A 26,379-nucleotide genomic window follows, 5' to 3' on the forward strand; every position below is an offset into this window, starting at 1 on the left:
TGTTACATTATTCTCCATTATAAGAATTTCGATACGAAATTCAATCTACAAGCAAACCCTCATACAATTGGGGATACTTATTTTTCATGCGATCCTTTCGCTCTCAATTAAACTCGATCGAATTCAGAGCTTAAATTAAAGATAAGGGCCTACTCTAGACATACAATTCGTTTTTAAGAAAAAAATATAATTCGATTTCAACAAAAAGAAATGATTGTTTCTACGAGGAATAATAGAATTAAACGATATAATTAATGTAAAAGTAAAGAAACCTTATATAGCAATAATAGGATATCGATTTTCATTATTCAATGAACACTACAACAAAAAGGGGATTTTAGGACCCTTTGAGAAGGGCACATTTATAATAGTGTCCTAAAAAACTATATAATAAAACGAATGAGTGTATGGGGTCCTAAGGGGCAAAGGTGTAATCGGCTTATTCTATCGACAAAAGGCATTGGCTAGCATCGGCTTTTTGGCAACCCTATAGCACATGCATCAGTTAGTTTTGGCTATATATACATCGGCTAGTTTTGGTCGATCCTTGTGAACGTTGAGAGCGTGCCTTGTGACTGTTTTTTTTTGTTCTTGTGCCAAATCTTTCGACATCACCGGAAAATTTGGAGGTTTTTCGATTTGAGGCTAGATCTATGTTTTTCGTAGCTTCTATTGCTGGAATACATACCGCTAAAACTTGTCGATTCTCGTTAACGTTATATAGCACCCTTTCCGGTGAGATCGGAAACCTCTTTTTGGGGTTTCCGATGGTTGCTGGCTAGAAACGTTCACTTTTTTTTTGGCCAAATCTTTGTTTGGCTTTGGCGAGGGTGTAGTTGGCTATTTGGCTACTTTAATCGGTTTTTCGGCGACCCCTTTTTTAGGGTTTCTGGTTTAATCGATTTAGGGTTTCCTGTTGCTTCGGTTTTCTGGCGAGCCCTTTTTTGGGTTTAACGGTTAACTGCTGCTGTTGCGTCTGCTTACGGTGGCTGTGGTTTTCCAGGGAGCTCTTTCTTAGGTTTTTACGGTGAACTGCTGCTGCTGCTTACATATATATATATATATATATATATTTACATTGCCGTTAATTGCATGTTTGTGATTAGCTTGGTAGTGTTAACTTAGCGGTAACGTTGCCGGATTTTTTCTTGGTAGTGTTGTCGTATTTTGTTCAATTAAAGCAACAGGTAGCCGGAAAAAGTAGTTTTAGCCGATGATGGTATCGTTGAACAGGTAGGTTGCCAGTGTTACGTTAAATGAGAGATGATGATACATAATGTTCGTAAAAATGGGACTAGGATGATCCATGGCGTATCTTGGCGGGGTAATCCCTTCGGGTTAGTAGCCATGGCGTCTCCGACTTCCGAAATTTTCGACCCCCAAATTCTGAGCCCAGTTTTATAAAAAAGAAAAACGATCATTTTTATGTTTTCTGGCAACTTTTTTTTAATTCCGGTTACCTTTTATATGTTTTCCAGCATTGGTAAATTTGCAAGTTTTGGCTAGTTTTGTACATTACACCATGTAATTTGACAAGTTTTGACTAGTTTTTTGTAATGACACGTATCGTAATTTCATTGGTCAAAAATTTGCCAAATTGCCAATTTTTAGCACTAAAACACTATGTAATAAAACGGATAAATATTTAGGGTTCTATTATTGTATGATATAATAGGACGCTTCAAATATGAATCCTACTAATTACTTTACGTTTAATAGGTCATGTCTTATTAGGTGATAATGTAATAGGAAAATGTTACAAGAAAAATGTGGATTCCTAATGTCGAAATTCTCTTTTTTCGCTGCTTGTTTTGTTTTTAGGTGCTATATGTATTTGACTATTTGTAGTTTCATTCCTGTTAGTCTGCTACAGTTAATTTGCTGTTTAGTTTGTTACAATTCCACTGGTGATTCATTGAAATTGGCAAGTGTACCATTGTTATAAACCTTAAAGGAAAAATCTTTTCCCTCCTATAATGTGAACTTCTAGCTATATGAGAGAAAATCAATGCAATAACAATGTTAATAATAATACCAAAATAGCCTTCAAAAAAATGTTCCAGATTGCCACGTGGCATCAGGTTACCTTTACTATTTGACCGGTCATTCGGATGGTATTTGCAATATCGAAGTTGGATGAGTCGTAAAGACATGTACAAAGAGAACCATCGATCATATTCATCCATTTAAGGATGAGGATATATTTGTCTTGTCATTAATATAAGTTATCTTAAAAATGATAAGAACGTTCATTGTAATTTTGTCCATTATGGGTAGGAAATGTTGTACTAAATGCATGCATGTTGTAGTTTCATCGATATCAAAGAGTGTAGTATCGATCTAAGTACATGGATGACTAATTTTTCTCGAAACATAATCTCGTATTGGAAAATGGTATTTCAAATAGGACTAGAAATGGTGTTCGTTTTGGTCAGGATCGGTACCGAAAAATTATTGAAAAGAAAGCAAAAAAAAAAGGTACTATAATACTTCTGTACTAGCAATGTCAAACGCGACGGTGACAATCCTATTTCCATTTTGTGGCTAGGAACGAAAAAGTAAACAGGCGATGTAAGATAAGACTAAAATAAGAAACTATGTATACTTTTTTATATCTTGGAAAGTGTGTATAAAATTTGGATGATGATTGATGATAATAGATGTGGATGATGATAACAATCAAGAGCAACACCATGCCAAAATAATTCACTTTATCTCCTAAAAATAGTTAATATTTACGTCACCACTGTCTCTTGTTTTTCTTTTTTGGTCCTATTGGACTTGTTGCCAATTATTAAATCAACGAGGAGGAAGACCTCGTGTGTTTGTTGCGGGTTTTTGCAGACATTGGCGTAAGAAAAAGCATTTTCCATAAGATAAAAAAAAAAAAAAAAAAATTACTTTGGGTAATACACGAATTAAACATATTAAATTTTCGTTATAACTTACAATAAGTTAACAATTATAAATAAGACACGTTGATATTTTATAATACTATTATTTATTGTATTAGAAATTAATAATTACGCGATTATATCTTTATAAAATAATATAAAAAAATAATATAAAGAATATGGATCTAAGCTGCCGAAAATATTTATATTTATATAATAAAAATAATTAATTACATGTTAAATTTATTATTGTAATGTAACAAAAATAAATAAAAGATGTTGAAAAAAAAGTGATGTTGTCATTTATAAAATTATTTATTTTTGTGTTATTTTAAGCACCGTATACATATAAATATCTTCTATTTACATATCATAACATACTAACGATATATAAGTAAATACTTATGACTAATTTCTATTCATTTACCCTTTATATATTTATTACGTTAGATGATAAAAGTCTTTTATAAAATCATAATATTATAACAACGTACTACATAGATTAAAAGGAAATATCATAAACAAATAAAAGTCAAAAAGGTTATTTAAAAATAATAATATAAAATTTAAGAATTAATTTTATATAAATATATAAAAGTCATTACTCTCTCTGATTATAAAAGGTAAGAGTTAGTTTTCATAATTAATGACTTAGAAATAATAATTAAAAATATAAAAATTAATAAACTACTTTTTTTTTATAACAATATGTTAGCTGGTTAGTGATTTTAATCTTAACGAAGGAATAAGTACAAACTTATACAACTTATGTGTTGTTTGTATACATATTTTTGATACGAAAAATCTAATGTGGTATTTCTATTTAGATGACAAATAAAATTTCTACTTAGTTTTTTTTTATAGATACTTACAATAATAATTTTTTGATGACATGTTGATTAATTATTAAAGAAAACTTTATATTTATTTCTTTCTAATCTTTAAATTTATGTATTTTCTGTATATTTAATATGAATCTATTAATCTCTTTATATCTGATATGAACAATTTATATACAATGTGGCTTAAGTCTTTAAGTGTCAACTAAGTTTTTCAATTATTTGTTATTTTTTACTATTTTGTGATACTATTTATAACGAATTACATTAGTGAAATCCATTATTTAAGGTTTATTTGATGAATAAGAACTTTCAAATTTTAAGCTTAGTTGCGTATTTATTTAAATTATAATTAGAGTAATAATTACATATTAAATAAATTGAATTATTTTAACATTGAATTAATTATGATATAGTTATTTTTTTATCTTTTGAATTTTAGAAGATCTTATTTTACTTTTTAATAGTTAAATAAAATTCAAATTTTTACTCAAATTCAATAAATTATTATTTTTTAAGATTATTCTTTTCAATTTTTGCTTTATGCATTTTAATTTAACTTATGTTGATGATTTATTTAAGAAATATATTTTATATGAAATATCATTGATTTCATTTGTTGTTACATGATTGTATGATTAAGACATTATTTAGAAAAACAAACTCATTAATTATTATTATTAAAATATATTTATTTATGATATAACTATATTTAATAAATAAGTTTATATTTGAAATTATCATTGCTACAATATTGCAGTCTTATAATTTTATAATTTAAAAAGTACATTATTTTTAATAATTTTTACAGCAACAATTATTTATCATCATTTGTTTAATCTAGTTTATGATGATTTAAAATCGGCTGATTAGAATATTATTTAGCCTATAAAATAAAATTTCAAATTCTACTTAACTCTATACAACCTTTTTAAAAAAATACAATGAATACATAATTTGAAATTTTCAAAACCATGTACCATTACTCAAATCTACATGATGTAACTTTACCGACGTCTCCAGAGTACAAAATAAAAAAGTCTTTATATGACAGCAAAATTCGTATATCAAAAAGTACAAGTTGTAAATATAATTATTAGATAAAAACAGAGTATTCTTTAACTTAAAATTTTTATCATATTCATTATGTTGTTCAAGGGGAAAAGTTCATCTACCAAAACTGAAACAACCACCTTTATACCAGGGGCGGATCTCTTTTGGGGTCCGTGGGGGCCTAGGCCACCACCGCTTTTTCGCTTAGCAGTATTAATATATCCATATTTCGTCCAAATTTTATTATATCTATTAAGTCAGCCCCCAAGAATTATTTTTCAAAAAACTTTTGATATGTTTAATAAATTTAATAGTCTAATAAAATCTACCTTTTTAGTTTTTGTAACCCACAATTCACTTAATCCACTCATAATTTTTTGTTTTAGCCCACAATTCACAATTCACGTAACAAGGTTTTCCTCCATTTTTTGAGTTTTAGGCTCCAGCAAAAAACAAATTACCTTTATAGTTTTTATAACCCACAATTCACTTAGTTCATTCATAATTTTATGTTTTAGCCCACAATCCATGTAAAAAGGTCTTCCTCCCACAATCCACAATTCACTCCTTTTCTCTTGATATTTTCATAAGTCTTTGTAGTTTTTTGTTGGTTAGGATCTATGTATTGGTAATTTGAATAGAAAACTTAGATTATTAGTGTTATTTTTGTTTGACCCGACCCGATTTAGTTTACTGCATGACCATAATATAATACCCGGAACATAACGATGACAAAAGTAAATAAAATTGGCCCCCACCGCTAAAACTTTCAAGATCCGCCACTGCTTTATACAACTGTTCATTTATTTGAAATATCTGTGTAATTTATAGTACCAACTATTGCTTGATCAACCTTCTATGGTGCAGCCGAAAGATATTTTTTACAAGAAGTTACATAAAGAGAATATTATTTTGTTTTTTATTTTATAACATCTTTTACATTTGAACTAAATAGTTAGTTTTTATGTATATTTTTAACTTTGAAATTATAAATTTTTATTACTTTTATGTATAAATATCTAATATTAACAATATTATAAGTTACGTGTTCAGTGTTAAACACGAGTCTAAAATCTAGTTTAGTCTATAAAACACCACAAGTTATGGCTTCAGGTTACGAAATGCCAAATTATAAATACGAGAAACTATACTGAGAAAGGAAAGAAATGGTCATAGAATGAGTAATTCGAGAGTATGGGGGTTCTATAATCGTATTTAGTACTTCGAGGCAGCAACTTCCCTATCTTTTTCGGTCGCAATTATTTTTTTTCGGCCAATACCATATTATTTTAATATAAATAGAAATTAAATGTCGATTCATTCATGATCCTTATTCTACGGATTTCTTGTTGTACGTATCCAGAAATAGATAGTCTTGAAACGAAGTTTAAACAGACGTTTACTAACTTTTTATCGCGATTCGAGCAATGATAAAAAATTAAATAAATATAGAGATATTTTCTAAGAAGTAAAAGCTTTTAAGATTTATAACTCAGCGAAAAAGAAAAACCATGATTAATGAAAAGTTAAAAACAATTTCAATCCTTTGTACGTTAAGATAGTTTTGTCCAATTCAAAACTAACATGCGTGTGTTTTACAACTTTCATTACATGGTCTAGAAAATCAACGTGGTACTTTTCGTTTGTTTTAACGATATTTTTAATTTAGTTTGAAAGATGAAGTTTTAAATGTCCTATAAAATTATATGATAGTTCGACTGATTTTATATTGTAAAAACTTATTCAAATCTTTTTTAGAATAGTGGCCTCGTTGGTTCAAAATTAAATTAATATTCTAAAAGCGAATCTGATAGCCCATGAATATTTTGTTTGGGCTGCAATATTTCTTTCTTGGGACAGGAACAAGGACTGAAATGATGAAATTGGATCTCGATTCGACAAACAACACTTGTTATATCCTTTTACAATTTAGCCCAATAATTCTCACCATTCATTTAACATTTGACGTGTGTAATACATTTATTTATTTTCATTATCTAATCTAATTAAATTTTTTTTTTTAACAGCGAGTTATTAGTTAGTAATTAGCGGTTAGCATTCGAGACACCACACCCCATATTTACTTCCCACATACGGTCTTTGTTGACCGGGGCGAACACCTCCTTTTCTTTGTCAAATTCCGTCTTACCAAACAATATATATATATATATGGGGGTGAGATATTTTGAGACCACCTCTTATTTTAGGACTAATTAGGACCATTGATTTTTGTACACTATCATCATGTACTACGATATACAAGACTTTTTTGTAAAAACACTAAGACTTTCCGGCGACGGGCCCACAGAAAAATCATGTGTAAGTTAACTTACACATGTCATGTGTAAGTTAACTTACACATGATTTTTCTGTGGGCCCGTCGCTAGAAAGTCTTAGTGTTTTTACAAAAAAGTCTTGTATATCGTAGTAGATGATGATGGTGGTGTGTAAGTTACGAAAATCAATGGTCCTTTCTTAAACATTTTTTAGTTGGTCTCAAATTATCTTTCCCATATATATATATCAACACAAGAACAATAATAAAACGTACTTTGAAGAAGATTATGGTATATTGTGGTGTAGACAACACGTACAAATCGACGGTGCAATCCTCCTAGTTAAAAGTTAAAACCATTGTTGTTAAAAATAAAAATAACCATGGAGAACAAATACATAATGCCTAAGAATCACGGTACTTGTGGCCCATATAGATTGTGTGGTGCAGCAAGTTGAGAGCTCAACCACACACACACTAATAACAAACTAGCAAAATTAAAATAAAAAATTCCATTCCATGAAAGAAAAGGAAACAAAGTAGTTACAACAAACAATGAATGCATTGACGACCAGTAACCATTATTTTTGTTCTAGGAGCCTTTATATTAACCCAAAGTATTATTTGGTTCCTACTCGTAAAGGTAAAATAAAACAAATATTCACTGCTTCTCTGTCTGAAAGACGTACAGAGGGCGAGGTGGATGACAGTCCAGGTATGTAGATTTTCTGTGTTCCAAGATGTATACAATTTCATTATTTATCTATTTGTTGTATGTATTGTTTTACAGTTATATATATCCTATCCTATATGAAGTATAAATTGATCCAAATAACTAAAATAAGAATCATAAATTTGAGGGGCCTATTACTCTACTACTATGATATGAACCAATTTATGGGATTCAAACTGTACTATTTATGATTACTTCATCCATATATGATCTATAGTAACACTGTTGTTGGCTTTAGAAACAGGCCTTTTTTGTATCAATATTGATGGCAAGTAGTAGACTGTTAACCACTTGGTCATAGATCAAGCGGCTAGCGCCACTTGCAATACCCCTGCCCCCCATGAGAATTGGTTGCGCAGATATCTCTTGAGTCCGTGGTTTGAAACAGGGTTCTAGCATGTGGGGATAGGGGCGGAAAGTGATTTGCCCGCACTAAGGTCCCTTGTGAGTGGGATACGTGGGTACCAATGGGTACTGGAAATGGGAGGAGATCCCCTCAAGTTTTGAGGGGTCAAGTTAAAGAATTCTTGATCTTTAGATTGTAATCAAAGGTCAAAAGTCGATGATATTTGAATCTCGACTATTAATTTTAATCCAAGAGTCAAAATTTCTCTAGTATGTTAGAGAACCTGAGGGAATCCCCTCACTAGAGATTTAGGGGTTCCTTACCGTTTTGCCAAAGTAGTAAACTGTTGTCTTTTAGAATCACAAATGCATTATCACAAGACACAAGGTCATGAAGCAATTAAACAATTTCATATATCTGAAATTTATATGTCATGGCTCATATATTTATTCTTTTAACCTGGGTTGTCATGTATCAGCAGCTACTCCTTCTGCTCGTACACAGCTGGATTTCCTGGAACAACTCACCACATCTTCTAGTGGTACGTAAACTCTATATCTTGTACCAAGTTATAAAGGCTTTGTTCATGGTTTATTTTATGAATAACTGAATACTACCTTCAAAATATAGGCTCAAGCCCCGTTGGGGACAAATGTAAGAATAGTGATATGGCGTGTGAATATTTGCCTCTCAATTAAATCTTATATCAACTTTGAGTTTATTTATACATTTATTACATTATTTATACTAGAAAGTAATTCAAAATTGGTCTTTAGTTAAACTGTAATCAGGTCTCATTTTTATTAGGGGTCCTTGATGTATTCACAAGAGGTCCAACTCTCAACCTTTCTAGGTAAACATCTTAGGGATGTTCCGAAAATTTGTAAGACCTCATCGATTCACCAGTTCGTAATCGAGTCTCAGATGAGATTAAACTACTTTCGGTCAATACCTACTTAAGAATAGACTGATTTAAGTTGTGTTTAGATCCAACAGGTAACTTTTATAATATAGCTAAAAAAAATAATGTTCAAACGGGTCAAACATGTGGATAGTATGCTGAAGTATTTTCACATCGTTAAAATCCCTAATTTATTTTAATATAGTTCACGACATGAATTGAACTATACTGCCACTTACATTCTCGATTTTCCTATATGTGATCTCCATATGTATGTGTAGAGCAATGATCAATTCCTATGACCATCAGGTTACGCAAGCGATGGAAACAATGAGGAACTCACAATCCGCGAGAAGCTAGCTCTGTTGGTTGGTGATCGTGATGATGATTTTACCCTCCGTTTGGGCAAAAAGTTGAAGGTACCAAAGCTTTTAACGGTGTCACAAAAGAGAAATATAAAAAGGCAAGCTTACCTAAATGAAGTATCACGACGAAATGATTCAACCTTCTTTGCCACTATTGGAGCATTTGTGCTTTTACCTCCTATATTCATACTAGTGGTTGCGATAGCAACCGGTTATGTACAACTTTTTCCTTAATACATAGTTTGATTGTGTATAGGGTGTTTGAGTCATAGTTGTTACACATGTTTATATAAAGTAGTTTGGCAGAACTTTAAGCAATATTGTGTTTACTAAATTGTATCTTATACGTCAAAATTTGAATTTGCCATTGAACTCAGCCATTTAAAAAGAACAAGTGGTATGTTTGTTTGGTTGGAGGAGTTCCTTTTTTGACTAATAACTCCAGCTCCGTTGAGATACAGGTCCATTGAGATACACAAGAAAGGACTGCTTGATTATAAGCAACAGAACTGCTTTTCTATAATATGCTTATTATAAAAAAGTTAAATGAAACTTATAAACATCATAAACGGTAACTAAGACATAAGCCATAGACAAAAAGTGTAGTTTACTCTAGATTGTAGTATATTAAAGCTGGAACATCTTCAATACTTATAAAAGAGATATTTCTGGACCAAAGGAGATCAGCATATAAAACTTACACACATAACTGTTACTAGACTCGAGGAGATTATTTGCCTGTCATCCACTGGAATAGCTCCCAAAAACTTCCTGGTGCTGCAGATGACGAACGCAACCAACTTTGCTCTGGGACTAAAATTTATTCGGGGTTTATCTTTTAAAACAGCTTTTTGTTACACAAGGAAATATGAGATTTTTAGAGACAGGGCCCAGGGGATACATGAAGAATTTAGGTTGTAATTTTCACCCATTATAGAAATCTAGATGCTACACATGAATTATTAGAGAAATTTCAGAAGAATGTACATAATATGTTTTGGTTCAACCCTACCCGAATTATTATGCCTGTACCAAAAGATTACCTGCTTTGCTTTGACCAGTTACCCAACCCACCCATCTTGCCATGCACCTCTAATTAAATTCCAAATAAAAGATTACTCAAGTTTCACGAAGTGGGACCATGGAACCACGGCTCACACCTTTTATACTCCATCATTAAATTTAGATGCTATGAGTTTGGTTGAACTTAACTTGGTTTGGCCAATCTGACCCGTCCATTATTTGTTTTGCCTTGTTTGAGATAAGATACAAGTAGAATCAGGGCCGTTCATAAGTAAATGGGTTGAAGCAGCCACCTTAATTACGAACACTAAAAACACTTACAATAATAGCACCAAGATTAAATGTTCTGTTTCCATCCCCGCAAACAGAACGTCTTCCGACATAGTAACCGCATTTACTAATAACTACTTCCCTTTGAGTTTCCAACTTCCAAGCCTACAAAAGAACGAAATTCCATGCCCATTAGTAGCAAGTAACGACATGACTCGGTACACACATCATTTAGTGAAACTGCTAGAGGTTTATATATGAATGAATTTACCTTAATCACATCTCACAGACCATCAAAAATCCATGGACATTCTTTACCAATGTCCCACACTTGTCGTTGAAGTTAATAACAGCCACACATTGCGCAGTAAACAGAACTAACATTATGTTTTCTAGTCAACACCTTTTGTTGCTTCTTCGCGACAGTATAATTATAATCACATTTTTCTTTGTTCTTTGACACTTTGAGTAGTAATGGGATTCCTCCAAGCATACTTTTGCGTTCAAATTGTCAGATTTCTGTCTGGATGCAAAAAACTTGCAAGGATATCAGCTGTATCTTCCTTACAACCAATACTTGCAAACCACAGTTTTAAGTGTATCAATTCTTGCATTATTTTATTGATGACTAGCACTTCCGAGTCGCTTAAAAACATCATTCACTTAAATTTCCTTTCCAATTCCCTTGATAACAGATGTGTGTTCTTCATTGAGAATCTTCATGCTGTGTTCAATGCCATACTAAATAAAACCGAGACTAATGATTAGTTGCGTTATCAAACTGATTCCTGCTCTTCAAAGAGCTAACAATGACAGTAACGTACCAAAGAGTTAACACCATCAATATTCATTTTGCAAAAGACCTGCGAGTCCTTTTGCACAATCTTAAGCCCAAATAACCAACAGATTTCCTAACCCCATCCTGAATCCATGGCAACCCAAGAATCAGCATATGGCAACCAAAAATCTCAAGTGAAACAGGAAAATCTAAGCCCTAAATCAATCGGGCGGCCATCTCGAAACATATATAAAGGTGATCCAATTGTTTTCGGGGTCTGAATGCAATAACATCAGACAAAATACATACATACATATAGATACAGGTATAGATAGATATATACAATAGGATACAATACATAAAGCAAAAGAAAGAAGATAAAGATGTCAATGGCAATCGAAATAAGCTACAGTATATAAAAAACACTGTTGATTGATTTTGGCCCAAGGAACTTGAGTATTCGATATATAAATTAAAAATAAAACACTCACACTATTGATAACAAAGTTGAAGAAAATCTGAATAATTCAAAGTGCATATTCAAGATTCAAACATGAGGCAACTTAGTTGAGTTAAATAAACTACAACCAATTTGAATTCTTGAAAGTTGGATGGTAAGTCTTGAATGAAAGATTTCACCATGAATTCTAATTAAATATGGTTTCTCAAAGAATATTTGTTTCTCATATAAACTGATGTGATTTCATTACATGGTTATAGTGCACATATATTGGTATATATCTTCCAAGAAGTCTTGAAACGTGACAATACCTAACATTTTTAGATTCTCAAAATCTTTGCCATCTTCTTCATTTCTCGAAGAATCTTCAGGAGAAACATCATCGTCGATGTTTGAACTTTTTCCTCTTATTTTTCACTTTGACCTGTCGTTTCGTGCCGCGTTCTTTCTTTCTTAAGCTTTCCATTTTTTGGTAAATCAACTTCACCAGCTTTTGAAGTATTCGTTGTATCCATTGAACTATCTGTTGTATCCTTTCTTTTTGGTGTTGGAACAAGACTACTTTCAACATAACTACCAAAAACCCGAAACTTGCAACACCAAACATAAGCATTTTCACTTAAATTTGTTTTCTCAAAATCATGTATCAACATTTGACCTAGGCTGGCCACCCGAATTTTGCCGTTGTCATAAAAAATCACCGGTCTCTCAATGTCCAAGAATTTATCACCAAATATACCAAGTGGAATCTTAGACCAAGATTTTTTAACGCCGTACTTATTCATCAACCAAACCGTAAATTTTACATCATTATGGCAAGCATTCCATCAAGGACAAAAAGTTTGGATTTCCGATTAGGCATGATCTCTCTATCATTACATGAACCAGGTGATGGGACTTCACTAAAACACTCGTCTGCTAAACTAAAAGCAACAATTGCCCACGAATCATGATCAGACTTCTCAGCAACCCAATAAAGAAACCCATTAACATAAACAGCAGGCGAATTATTAAAGTAATAAGGACTATCAATGTTGAGCTGCCCCCAAGTATTACTTCTAAGGCTATAAACATAACAAGTGGTTGTCCGACTATTTTCATGATCAATATCATGATGATAATGAAAATCATGATGAAAGTAAGTAAGGCTGATAACCTTATAATCATCCGTAACTGAATCATAACCAACTCCATTCCTGCTGCAAGTACTCTCGAAAGACTCCTCATTACTCGTTTCTGGATAATAATTAGGTTCCGGCAATTGCACAAATTCCCTAGTAGTCGGGTTTAAAAGCACGAGTACGTGTGTGGAAACCACACCCGTTACCGGCAGACACCAAAACAAGACCGTCACAAGAACCATTGAAAGTCATAGACGCATCCAATTCAATGGGTATTCTATTTTCTTTTGACGTAATAAAAGGGTCATCATAATGATCATGAGACAGTGGGTACGAATACAAATAACTGTGACAATCTCCGTCGAAACTATAGGTATCTGACTCATAATAATAGTAACTCTCGACATCTGAGTCGGAGAAGATGAGGTGAGTACGGTTATGGGTTTTAGAATGGGTTTTTGATGAATTTGGGGTGTGTAAGTAAAGATAGCCATTCCTTTGAAACGCACCACAGATTTGGACGGAAGACGATATAGAATTTGAGTAATGATATATGATGGAATCTCCATGAGCCGGGTACATGCAGGCGTTTACACACCATCCATCGCTATATATACGAATTGAACATAAATTGCTTGGGTTTTTATGTCGGTTAGGCTATTCTCGTAGTTTATTGGCTGATAATTGGGTTGTGATGGGCTGATACGTGGGATATAAATTTTTATATTGAAAATGATTAATCCTTATAAAAACTTTAAAACATGAGAATGGTTATCTACAAATTCACTTTTCTAATCTCACCTTCTCATTTACGACATGTCTCAATCTAATAGTTAGTGAATTTTTAAGCTATTGTTTAAAAAGATTTATCATCTCCCTTTTTATATTAATTTGTTCCATAGGCCATAGATTGTAGTTACTTCCTTCATATTTCACAACTTAAAGTAAGCTTTGAGGTATGTTGTGGCTCTAAACCACTAACCGATAGTTGTAGCTGAAAAACGGATGATTCAAGCTTTTTAAATATATTTAAGTGTTTAACAGAATAGTTGAAAGTTTTAATAAAATATATAAAATAACAGGAATAAACATAATTTAGAAGAAGAAAAAAAATTAACGCTAAACACATGTAGAAAATTATCGATATACCATTTCAAATGATTCGTTTATTAGATACCATATAGTTACCCACAATGATGACTCTGTTGTCTTCGGGTGTTCTTTGCATCTAGGTCTATACATGCTTGAATCTTCTTCCATTTGAATCTAAAGAATTTACAACTTATTTTTAAATCGGTCCATTTTGGACCCAATTAGATATGGATCAAGATCCATTGACAACCCTAGCCTATCCAACTCAAAATGCAAAACAAAAATCCCTAACTTAGCTTTCTGAGAGGAGTGTAGATGCAGATTCGTTGTGACAATCGCAACATAGATTTGATTATTGTTTATGTTTTAGGAATCATGTTTGTAATCATTTAAATAAGAACTTGTGTTGATATTTAATGATTACGTTTGAACTTCAATATTATATCTGTTCGTGTTTTGTATTGTGTTTGTGTGTTATATATTGATTTGCAGGTACAAGAACATAGAATCAAGGTTTATAAGTGTCGTAGAACACTTAAACGATGATTGGATGTTATGTACGAGCCAAACGAAGTCAAACAAGGCACCAAAGGGTCGAACCTCGTGCTGACGTCATCAGCATGAAGAACTGACCTCGTGCTGACGTCAGCACGAGGTATATCGATTGGTTGCTTAATCGAGCCTAATACGTAATTAAGGCCGAAGCCCACACGAACCCAATACCTATTAGTATAAATACAAGACCTAATCTACGGAATTAGGTAAATCGTTTCTAATCTTTTTAGATCTTAGTGATTATACACGAATCAAGGTTAATTGTTCCTTCGTGTGACCTCCTACACAAACCACAAGCCTTGTGCATCTCCTTGGGTTGGTTAATTGCTTATTAATCAGCAAAAGGCAATAGCAATCTAGTTATCTTAAGAGGATTGTGCACTCTTGACATAACGAATCACATCTTATTACGATCCATACAATAATAGGGCACCTTACAAGTGGTATCAGTGCCCTAAGGTTGATTACCAGAAGGTTTAAGATTGTTTGATTCGCTATTGATTGCAAAATCAATTCAAAATTCGTGTTTTTAGTCAAGTTCGTGCTTTTCTTCGTGTGACACTTCGTGCTTACGTCAACATGAAGTAGATTTTGCTTAGTGCTTACGTTGTTGTCACTTCGTGGACTTCGTGTCACGTGCGACTCGTGTGACTCCATTTTAGTTCGTGCCACGTCAACACGAACTACCCTTCGTGACTTAGGTCGTGACGCGTGTACTTCGTGCTTCACTTCGTGTGACGTGTACCTCGTACAGTTTCGTGCCACGTGTCCTTCGTGCCACACGAACTAAGTATTATTTTGTTTTATTTGAATTCAAAAGATTCAAAATGACGACTATACCAGCTGCCGCGAACTCACCTAATGCCCTACTTATCAGCCAGATGATCATGCACGATCATGAGGTTGGTCGGGGTAATACACCTCCAAAGCTTTTCCGTATGGAAAACTATTGGATGTGGAAGAGACGTTTTGAAGACTACATTCATCTCACCGACATGGAAATGTGGCTTGTGATAACTCAAGGTTTTGATTGGCCTTCATATGAGAAGAATGGAGTGATCGGTAGGTATACTTATGCTGATATGCCGATTGAAGAACGTAAAAGATACGCAATTGAAGGAAAGGCCTTATCCACTCTTACTATGGCCTTGCCTCAAGATAGTGTACATTTGTTCAAAAAGTACACTACTTCAAAGGATTTATGGGACGCTCTTGAAAGATATTGTGAGGGCAATGTAACCTTAAAGAAGAATCGTATCAAACTCCTGAAGCGCCAGTATGAAGCCTTTAATGGACTGAAAGGAGAATCTCTTGATGAAATTATTATTCGATTAAGTCATTTGACCACTGAGTTGTCGTACTTTGAGGTTGTTTATCCTCAAACTGAGCTAGTTGATAAGTTTTTGGACTCATTGCCTAAGACATGGACTGATTATGTTCCTCAACTTCAAGATGATCAGGAATACAGTACATGGGACTTTGAAAAGGTAGTTTCCAAACTCAAGAACAAAGACATGAAGAGAAGAATTAAAGATACTCATTCGGATTTCACACAAGATCCATCTTTATATCATGCTAAGTCTGTTCATTTAGCAAGTTCTAGCTCGGGAAACAATGCATTTCTAAGTGGTGCAGAAGCTACACCAATAGTAGATGCTGAAGGTATTGCTGGATATGTTGCTTATGACAATACACGTACGAATGTCAAGAGCAATGTATAATCTTTTCATTCTATGCCAATGAGTATGAGTTCTGCAGAAGGAAGAATGAGTGTTTACTCAGCCTTTTGTAATGCTCATGAAGCATTTATTGGAAGAAAGATTACTGATCCTGCAGTAATTGATGAGGATTACAATCAGATAGATCCTGATGATTTGGAAGAAATGGATCTACAATGGCAGCTAGCTATGCTCACTATTAAGGTTAGAAGATTCACTCAGAGAACTGGGAGACCTATAGGTAATGGCACTAAAGGCTTTGACAAATCCAAGGTGAAATGTTATAACTGCGATGGATTTGGTCACTTTGCAAGAGAGTGTCAACGACCTAAGAGGATTGATGATACCGTTGCTGGACGTCAAAATTACAATCAAGGCAGTATTACTCCAAGTAATCATAAAACGCAAGCAATGATTACATATCCTGCTACCCCACAACAGCCAGTTTCGTCACCATTTTCGCAGTCAAAGGCTGTTGTTGTTCAGAATCCAGATGGTACTTATCAATGGGATACACAATCTGATGATACCTCGAATCATGCCTACATGGTAGAATTATATGATGAGGTAGCTGCACCAATTGATTATGCTGTATACTCAAGTGAAGAAAGTGCATCTGAGATAGTTCAGAAGAATGTATGTAATGTTGCTGAGACCGTAAGATCCGAGAGTGAACAAATGAAAGCAGTGAAAGCATCTGAAGAAAAGGAAGAGTCATCGAGTCCTGTTGATGACATTTCTATGAAGAGCATTGAAGAACAAATGAAGAACTTTGTGATACCTGAAGGTATGACAACTGAAGACTTTGTTGCATACATGGCAGATTGCAAGGCTGCAGATCAGAAGGTATCTTGTTCTTTATCTTCTATAATTGACGTTTGTAAAATGGTGTCAGATTTAAAACTTGAGGTGTTTATTTTGAATAAGTCAGTTATTAACTTAACTAGTCAGAACAACATGTTTAAAAAGGAAAACGACTTTTTGTTTGCCAAAAATTCTGGATTGGTAAAACAAGAAAGTCTTTTTATCAAGATAAGATTCATGCATCTGATAAGGATATTTTTGCATTAAAAGAAAAACTAAAAGAGTCGGTTCTGATGGAAAAAAGTGGGAAATGAACAATACGCTCAACTAACTGAAGACTTTTCTAAAAAGGAGAAAGAATTGGTTGACGCAAAGTTGGAGATAGTTAAGCTTAATACAAGACTAGATCAAATTAGGGGATCTGATTTAATAAGATCAATGCAGATGCAAAAACCTGTACCACGGGATTCAAAAGATAAAAGTGGTTTGGGTATGAGTTATAACGAAGTTAGAGGTCCATTCAATGATAATTATACTGAGTCTCTAACACAGCTTACTGAAAAGGTCGAAATTGGTGAATTTAGTCTAATCGTTTCAGAAAAACAAAATGTTGATCCTATGACCCCTAAAAGCTCTAAAAGCTCAATTGATAAAATTAAAGAGCTTAACAAGAAACATAAGCTTGAAAGTTTATTTGTTAAACCAGTGGATCCTAAGAATGGAGTTTATGATGCTAGTGCTTCTAAAGGATCTAGTCAAGTGAATTCAACTTGTCCTGTCGATAAGAACATTAAATGTTTTACAATAAAAGGATGTGATACTGTTTTTACATCCAATGAAATTGATTTTGAAAAGATAGATCATGACAAGATTGATAAAGTATGGAATAAGGATGAATCTACGTCTAGTGGAGTCCCCTTAACTCCATATAAGACTCATAAGAATTCTCAAAAAAAGGTACAATTTTCGGATAAAAATGAGTCAACTGGTTTATCAAAAGAAGAGTCAGCCACAATTGAACTTAAGGAATGTTTAGGCATGACTTCAGCTGAGTTTGATGTTAAAGCTAAGAAAGCAAGAGCTAAAAAATCTTGTTTCTATTGTTATGAAGTAGGACATGTTTATAGTTGCTGTCCAAATAGGAAACGAAGATGTCCAGAAAAGGGTATGTCTTCTGGAGGATCTAGTGACTCAGATATTGTTGCTCATGACAATAGATCTAAGACTCCAAAACGACTGGGACCTTCACAGAATACTACTTCTAAGAGTGTAAGTTCGAGTCGTTCTCGTACCCCTCAAAGAAGTAATTCACCTAGGAAGATGGCTCAACAAAATTGATCTCCTCCTTCTAGAATTAATAGTTCGTCTAAATTCTATGATCGATTAGGGAGTCAACCTAGATTTGGTACTCACTCACCAAGGAATTCACCTCCTAAGACTCGTTTCACTTCACCTAAGAAACAGTCTGTGACACCATCTTCATCCAAGGCTCCAAGGCTCCATTACAGAGCGATGGATATTGGACCGAATTGATCATTCGAGATGAATTCGGAAAACCTAAACCACAAAAGGTTTGGGTTCCATTTAGAAACTAACCATCTTATTGTCTGATGTGCAGGGAGAACCAAGGAAGCCTATAAGTCTTTGGTATGTTGACAGTGGATGCTCTCGGCACATGACAGGGGACAAGAATGTTTTGTCCAATTATGAAGATGTAAATGGTTCGTATGTTAGTTTCGCAGGTCCCAAGGGCAGCAACATCTCAGGCCAAGGTGATGGTGTTAATGGGAAGATTACGCTGGAGAAAGTTAATTATGTGGAACAGTTAGCACATAATTTATTAAGTGTTTTTCAGATTTGTGACAAGGGTAACAATGTCCATTTTAATGAGAAAGAAGCACTTATATTGAAACTGGGATATGTTATGCCTGAAGACTGGATCATGCTAAAAGCTCCTAGGAAGAGAGACATCTATGGCCTTGTGTTAGGTGTTGATGATCCAAAGGAGTCTGTTTGCTTGTTATCGAAAGCAAACGAATCTGAATCTTTATTATGGCATAGAAGAATGGGACATATAAATTTCCGAAAGATGAATGACATTGTCAAACATGGTTTGGTTGAAGTCTGCACATAAACCAAAACAAGAAAATTCTATTGCCAATCCTTTCGAGTTACTTCACATGGATTTATTTGGTCCAGTAAATGTAAGAAGTATCGGTGGGATGTATTACTGTTTGGTAGTTGCTGATGATTACTCGAGATTCTCATGGGTATTCTTTCTTAAATCGAAAGATGAAACTCCGCAGATTTTGATAAATTTCTTTGTCGAAACTGAAAACATTTATGGAGTTCGTGTTAAGAGAATCAGGAGTGACAACGGAACTGAATTCAAGAATAATGTGATGGATGTCTTTTGTTTGTCAAAGGGAATCCAACATCAATATAGTTCTCCGTATGAACCACAACAGAATGGAGTTGCTGAAAGAAAGAATAGGACTCTAATTGAGACAGCCAGAACTATGCTTGCAGATTCAGGGCTTCCTACTATGTTTTGGGCGGAGGCGGTGAATACAGCTTGTCATATTTTAAATAGGGTTACTGTAGTTAAGCGTCATAATAAGACATGTTATGAGCTTCTACATAAGAAGAAACCGAATTTACAGAATGTTGAACCATTTGGTGTACCGTGTACTTTCTTGAAGTATCTACCTCAGTCAAAGTTTGATTCAAAGGTTGAAGAGGGATTTCTCATGGGTTATAAACCGGGAACATCAATTCGACGGGTTTACAACAAACAGACCGGCAAAGTTGATTTGGGAACAAATGTCAAGATTGTCAGTCATAAGCCCGCTATTCATTCTGGAAGTGGCAAAAACTTCGATTACGATAGTGTGTTTAGTTCATTACATGGTCCTGATTCTTATTCAGATCCTGAGACAGTTGATGATGTGATTATTTTAAGAGATCACATGGATAATACTCCTATATCTCCGCCTACTCGAAATGTCGATACTACTCCAACCAATGTTCAGTCTACTACTGATGTTGATGAAAGTGGTAAGGACAAGAATAAGACACCAGATTCAGATAATAGTGAACCCGAGAACACTACACCACCTACTCCATCGAAGGTTACACTGCCTGATGATGATCCTATTTTTGAAGAATCGGAAGATGATTTTAGCTCTCCTGAGTTTCAGATTAGAACAAATTTAGGAGAAAGTTTGAATGTTGATTCGGTTCCTCAATATCGAAATAATAAGGATCACCTAGCTGAAAATATTCTTAGAAATGCTACAGAACCTGTTCGAACTAGAAATCAGTTGAATAAGGATTTAACTAGTTTGTTTTGTGAAGTGAAAGACACCGGTTTGATAACTGAGTGTTTGTATTCTGGTTTCATTTTACAAGTAGAACCTAAGAATGTTAAGGCAACACTTCAAGATCCATGTTGGGTTGAAGCTATGCAAGAAGAATTAGCTCAATTTGAAAAACTTGGAGTTTGGGAGTTAGTAGATGTGCCTAGAGGTAAAGAACCGATTGGAACTCGTTGGGTATATAAATGCAAATGAGATGACAAAGGGATCGTTACCAGAAATAAAGCACGATTGGTTGTTCAGGGGTTTGCACAACGAGAATTCTACTTGCACAACAAGAGCTGTCTAGATCCAAGGATTCCGCACTCTTGACAAATCGAATCACATCTTATTACGATCCATACAACAATAGGACACCTTACAAGGAGCCAACAAAACTTTACAATTTCAGGCACAATTATAGCAAACTAAAACATATTCTCTCTCATAAGAAACAATAACCCATTCCACACAAAATGGATAACAAAGAATAGGAGGAAGCAGCCAAGGCAACTTCATAATTTCACACACAAAATATTATTATTACAAACAAAAACCCTTTCTCTCCGTATATACAATCCTTATTTTTGTCCATTATCCATCCATCATATTATTATCTTCTAACTAATCCGTCAAAATTCTTTCATCCATTTAATCAATCTTCAAAGATATCACTTGGAGATTTTGGACTTGGAGCTTTGGGGAAGATAAAAGAAGAAGATTCCAGCAAATTTCACTCCAATTTCCATAGTGTTGCAGACTGCTGGCCATAAGTGAGTTACTTCCGTCAAATTTCACTCCAATTTCGAGTATGTTTGGTAAAATAGCGTAGTTAGTACGGTAATCAAGTAGCTGGTCGCTCTAAGTTGGTAACTTTTAGTTGTAGTTGAAAGCGGATAGCTGAAATCTTTTGGATATATTTAGGTGTTTAACAGGATAGCTAAAGCTTTTAATAAAATGAGTCATATAACCGCACAATGCGCCGACGACAATGGTGGCAGCGGCAGGGTGGTGGGGGCGGCAACGATAGTGAATATTAAAGTAATTGATGTTAAAGGTAGTAGTGTAGTTATTTTAAGGGTTAGGAGTTTATGTTGTAAATTATTTCATCAAGGCTATTAGAGGTATATTAAGTAAAGATGTTTAGTGAATAAAGGAAAAGAATACTTTGGGTAGTTCAAAGTTCAACTTTGAGAAAAGGGGGAGGGGTTGATGCTTTATCTTTTATTATACTAAACCACAATTACTCAAATAACTTATCGACCAATCACATTTCTAGATTTCTTAAAGCTGAGTTTTGTTTTAAATTTGAACTTTAATTCACACTTTTTAGTTTTCAATCACAAATTTACACTTTGTACTAACAAATTTAATATAATAAATAAGGAATAATAGCTAATATATGTCCAATAGACTAATAGTTAATATATATTCAATAAAATAATAGCTAATATATTATCGTTAACTATTATGTTTTTTTTCCCAATATTCAAATACTGCTATACTGTGACATGTTTAACGATTTTTGAATATTATAAAATAAAGTTGTAAATTGTGACATACTTAACTTAAAATTTTGATAAATAAATAAATTTTTTATTATTCAAATTGTAAAATTAAATTTTAAACCATCATATAAGTAACACTTAATATTGATACCGTCATTAACCCCGTGTATTCGACACGAGCCTAATATCTAGTATAGTATTATAGATATGTCAAATGGCGAAAATAAACATCAATAAAATATAAAAATAAAGTCAATGCTAAACACATGTAGCAAATTATCAGTATACTATTTCAAATTATTCGTTTATTTGATACCATATAATTACGCAAAAAGTTGAAAACCATACATATATGTTTAATGTATTTAAAATTAAAGCTTAAAATACATTTTTGTATAATCATATTTGTAACATCCCAAAACTTTTTGACATTGACCGTTAACTTGCCGTTAGCATCCGTTAGTTACTATGTGATTTATATGTGCTTACGTGAATTAAACGATTTACGTGAGATATGTGTTAAAGTGATTTAAAGTAATGAAATTAAAGTTGATAATGATTAATAAAGTCAATTAATGTTCCCAATAAGATATAAGGGTCGATAAGTCTTCCAGTAGGCGTTAAAAGAGTCGTTAAGTGACGAAACGAGTTGTAACGAAGTGCGAGGGCCTAGATGTAAAGTTTTTAAAGTTGTCCCACTATATATAGGACCCTATGCACGACCATAAGGCTGGGAAATCATATATAAACCCTAGAAAAATCTCTCACACAAAACCCTAGGTCAATTCTTGAAGTTATAGTCGATTTCGGGGGAGTTCGGAAGGGTTTTTGCTTGCTCTTCGATCCGTTAACCTTACCTATAGGTATCACATCATCCCATGATTGTTAATTACGTTTCCAAATAGGTTTTATCCCTGGAGGTTCGACATGAGGGATGGGATTGATCAATCTTTATGTTTTCGGGTAAAATTGACGTTTTCAAGGGTAGGATTGATAATTGAGTTGGATGGCAACTTCAAATTGACCTACATGTACGAATTGCATTTGCTTGATATAGTTCTAACTATCCTGAATAAGGTAGTACAAAAGGGCTATTTTCAGTAAGTGTAGTGAAGTATATGACTGGACACGTGTAGTCAATACAAGATTTGTTCCTTCAACTTGAAAGTTGAATTGTGATACCATTGGCGCCTTCATTAGGACTAATTAAGATGTTTGCATGGCCATGCCTAAATAAATCCAGATGGTTCTCGATTATATTTGGTAATCATTAATTAGTTATGAAATGAGAAACAGAATCGTTAAATTATGAAATGACATTGATCCATATTCATATTTAACAAGGTATCTAGAACAAAGGGATAAATAAATGTCTTAAACCATTTAAATATACTTTAAGAAACTATACTTAAATTTTTTGGGGAGCATTGGCGTGTTGCTAGACGCTAACCAATGTTATTACCTTCATTTATTACGAGCTTAAGTGGGAGCTGTTATTATATGATCACGTAAAATGAACGTATGTCCGGAAAGTATTTAAGCCTACGGGGTCACACGTCCCGACACAAATGTAATTATAATTAATTAATTAATATATTCAATGTAATTTATAATTAATTAAGATCACGAATATCTAACGACCGTTTGTTAAATGTTAAATGGTTAACGGTATTTAACTGACGGACTTAACGGAGGAGATAATTGTAATTAAGAAAACAATTAGAAAACCCTCTAGAAAGTTCTTTAGAGGGGGACGACTACAAGGAGAAGGAAAAAGGGTTTTTTGAACCCTAAACTTGGTCATCAAGATACCTAATCCTATAAATAGAGGCCTAAGCTAATTGTTTTATTCATTCAATTCTAAAGGTTTTTTAAAAACCCTAAATCTCTCTCCTTTCCTCTTATTTTCGGTCATAGACCGAAAATCACAAACCCTTTTAGGGTTCTTGGTGGTTTCGACCAAAGCAAGGAAATAGGAGAAGCCAATCGTTGTCGGTTCGTGATCAAGTGCTAACACGCATACATTCGAGTGATTTGTGTGCAAACGTAGAGAGGTTTTACTTTAAACCTTTTCATAAAGTTTCTTACTTTATCATCTTCAATTAAAGGTATATTTTTTCTCTCTTGGTTAATTAATTAACTACATAGTTTAATCTTCCACTGCATGCTTTGTGATTTAATTAGATAATTTGTTATATAACCCAACTTATATGCATGTTGAAATAATTTAGGTTGATATGATGACGTTTAAAGTAGAATTATATATAGGCATATGAAGTATGATTCTTATAATTACGTGCCATGATATGTTTAAGATATGTGTTATTGATTCATTTCGTTGATATGGCTGAATGTTGATATGTGATGCTTATATGTGGCTTTTAAGCATGAAATGTGTAGTTCACTAGATACACGTAAGAAATGTTATGAGTTGTGCACGTTAGTGAGATTAAATGTCGAAATAGTTGTGGAACTAATTAGGAAATGAATATACCTAAAGTTAAAAGTAAAGTAAAGATGTTGATAAGTGATTAGTTTAGGTAAAAGTGTAGCCTAAGCTAATATAAAGTAAAGTAAAGATGATTGATAAGTAATTGGTTTAGGTGAAAGTGTAGCCTAAGCTAATAAAGATAAGAAGTCTCGAGCATAAGTTGTGTTAAGCTTAACTCGTGCTAGTTGAAAAGCTAGTGTGTACGTGGTCGCTTGGGTGGCTCCTTGCCGCATAGTTATGTTGATCTAGTGTTTCCGGGTGGAGTGACTAACCATCAAGACGGGATACTAAAAGTGGTCACTTGAGTAATTTCTTGCGGCATAGTTACGTTGATCTAGTATTTCCGGGTGGAGTGACTACCCACCAATGTTAAAAGTATAACGGAATGCTTAAAGTTGATTAAAGTTGATAAGTTGATTAAAGTTGATAACGTTGATTAAGTTGATAAAGTTGATTAAGTTGATAAAGTTCATAAGTTGATCAAGATAATAAGAGGATATGTTGACAAGTATGATGTATCATTGATAGGCACAATTAGGAGTAAATACTCTAAGTGTGCTAATATAATATGTGTGAAAATTTATGTGTGATATCGATCCCAAGATATAATATGAAGTTACGTGTAAGTGGTAAGTCTATGTTGATATGATATAAGATATTGATTAAGATGTGAGTATATGATGATGTGAAGTATATGTTGATATGAATTGAAATGTGATGCTATGTGGGAAAAGGGAAGTATGGGTTGATCTATGATTGTTGTGGATGCTATGTAATGTGATTATGTTTTGATAAGTAAAATATGACGAAATTTTATGAAAATAAAATGAAGAACGTTTTATCAAAATATGTGTATCTTACTTAGCTAATTTATTAGCTAACACATGCTTTTATGAAAATGTTGTGTCCTTTAGGATAAACAGGTTTGAGCTAGGAAATGATTAGCTTGGTGAGACGGGGTAGATGCAATAAAGAAGACTAGCATAAATGTTGAATGCTTAGACTCCCCTTAGCCTTTGTTTCGGCTACTTTATTTACATTTATGATACTTGTAATGACGAATGACATTTTTGTTGGGGCCATGACTTGGATTTCATTGATATCATTTTAATGATGAACTTGGTAACACCATTTATTGAAAGTACCAACCGTTTCGGTTGGGGCAGTTTTTAAGTGATCCTATTTCCGCTGTTTGGCAAAAGTTTTTGAAATCCAGGTTTTTCCTAAAAATGACGGGTGTTACAAGTTGGTATCAGAGAAATGGTTTAAGTGAACCAAAGACCGACCAAAAGCCATAGGTTTTGGACTTAAACCGATAAGGACTCGATAGGTTTAAGTAGTGAATGCTTTAGCCTTATGATAAAATGCCTTTAGAACGGGTTAGGATGAGTGTGAGAGTAGGATTAAGGCTTACTATGATTTTGTTGTTGTTCTGTAAGATTATGTCGGTTTGCCTTATTCCTTTACTTCTCTCGCTTCCTCCGTCGATAAATGTACTTGTTCCTACGATAGACGATCTCCTAAGGTAATGTGTGAATTCTCCGGTAAGAATTTGACAAGTATGTACAATTGATTTATGCGCAATGTGTGGTCAAAGAATTTTTCCATTACGCCTTAGTATGTTATGTATGATAAGAGTTGGACTTAAAGCTGAAGTGGTCATGTGAGATTGAATTCGCTAAATTGACTCCAACCCACCGGTTAAAGACAAGGACCATAAAGGACAAGAAGTATGAGATTTCATGTATGTAAAGGAAGTTGTAGAGGTTTGCTATGAGAAAGTGGATGCAAAAGTTG

The 26,379-nt window shown here is 33.5% G+C and overlaps 2 protein-coding genes across 3 annotated transcripts; one reads left to right on the plus strand and one right to left on the minus strand.

Annotated features, from left to right (window-relative positions):
• The first annotated feature begins 7,518 nt into the window (after positions 1-7,518).
• LOC122611332 lies at positions 7,519-9,724 on the plus strand. 2 transcript variants are annotated; one of them, XM_043784351.1, is made up of 3 exons: positions 7,519-7,776; positions 8,619-8,681; positions 9,351-9,724. In XM_043784351.1, the coding sequence occupies exons 1-3, from the start codon at positions 7,617-7,619 to the stop codon at positions 9,638-9,640; spliced, it is 513 nt and encodes a 170-aa protein (XP_043640286.1). In that variant the 5' UTR covers positions 7,519-7,616; the 3' UTR covers positions 9,641-9,724. The 2 variants fall into 2 exon arrangements, with proteins under 2 accessions (XP_043640286.1, XP_043640294.1); XM_043784359.1 differs by having other exon boundaries at positions 7,521-7,776; positions 8,622-8,681.
• A 3,015-nt stretch (positions 9,725-12,739) lies between these two features.
• On the minus strand, positions 12,740-13,300 carry LOC122611019 (putative F-box protein At3g16210). Its single transcript, XM_043783994.1, has one exon. The coding sequence runs from the start codon at positions 13,298-13,300 to the stop codon at positions 12,740-12,742; it is 561 nt and encodes a 186-aa protein (XP_043639929.1).
• Positions 13,301-26,379: the final 13,079 nt, after the last annotated feature.

Source organism: Erigeron canadensis, chromosome 1, assembly GCF_010389155.1.
Source record: "Erigeron canadensis isolate Cc75 chromosome 1, C_canadensis_v1, whole genome shotgun sequence".
In the NCBI taxonomy this organism is placed as follows: domain Eukaryota; kingdom Viridiplantae; phylum Streptophyta; class Magnoliopsida; order Asterales; family Asteraceae; genus Erigeron; species Erigeron canadensis.

Excerpts from the sequence above, each read along its gene's own strand:
- LOC122611332 (XM_043784351.1), top strand. The coding sequence starts at position 7,617 with ATGAATGCATTGACGACCAGTAACCATTATTTTTGTTCTAGGAGCCTT. Across the intron at positions 7,777-8,618 it reads CGAGGTGGATGACAGTCCAG|CAGCTACTCCTTCTGCTCGT; the intron begins GTATGTAGATTT and ends GTCATGTATCAG. Across the intron at positions 8,682-9,350 it reads ACTCACCACATCTTCTAGTG|GTTACGCAAGCGATGGAAAC; the intron begins GTACGTAAACTC and ends TATGACCATCAG.
- LOC122611019 (XM_043783994.1), bottom strand. The coding sequence starts at position 13,300 with ATGGTTCTTGTGACGGTCTTGTTTTGGTGTCTGCCGGTAACGGGTGTG.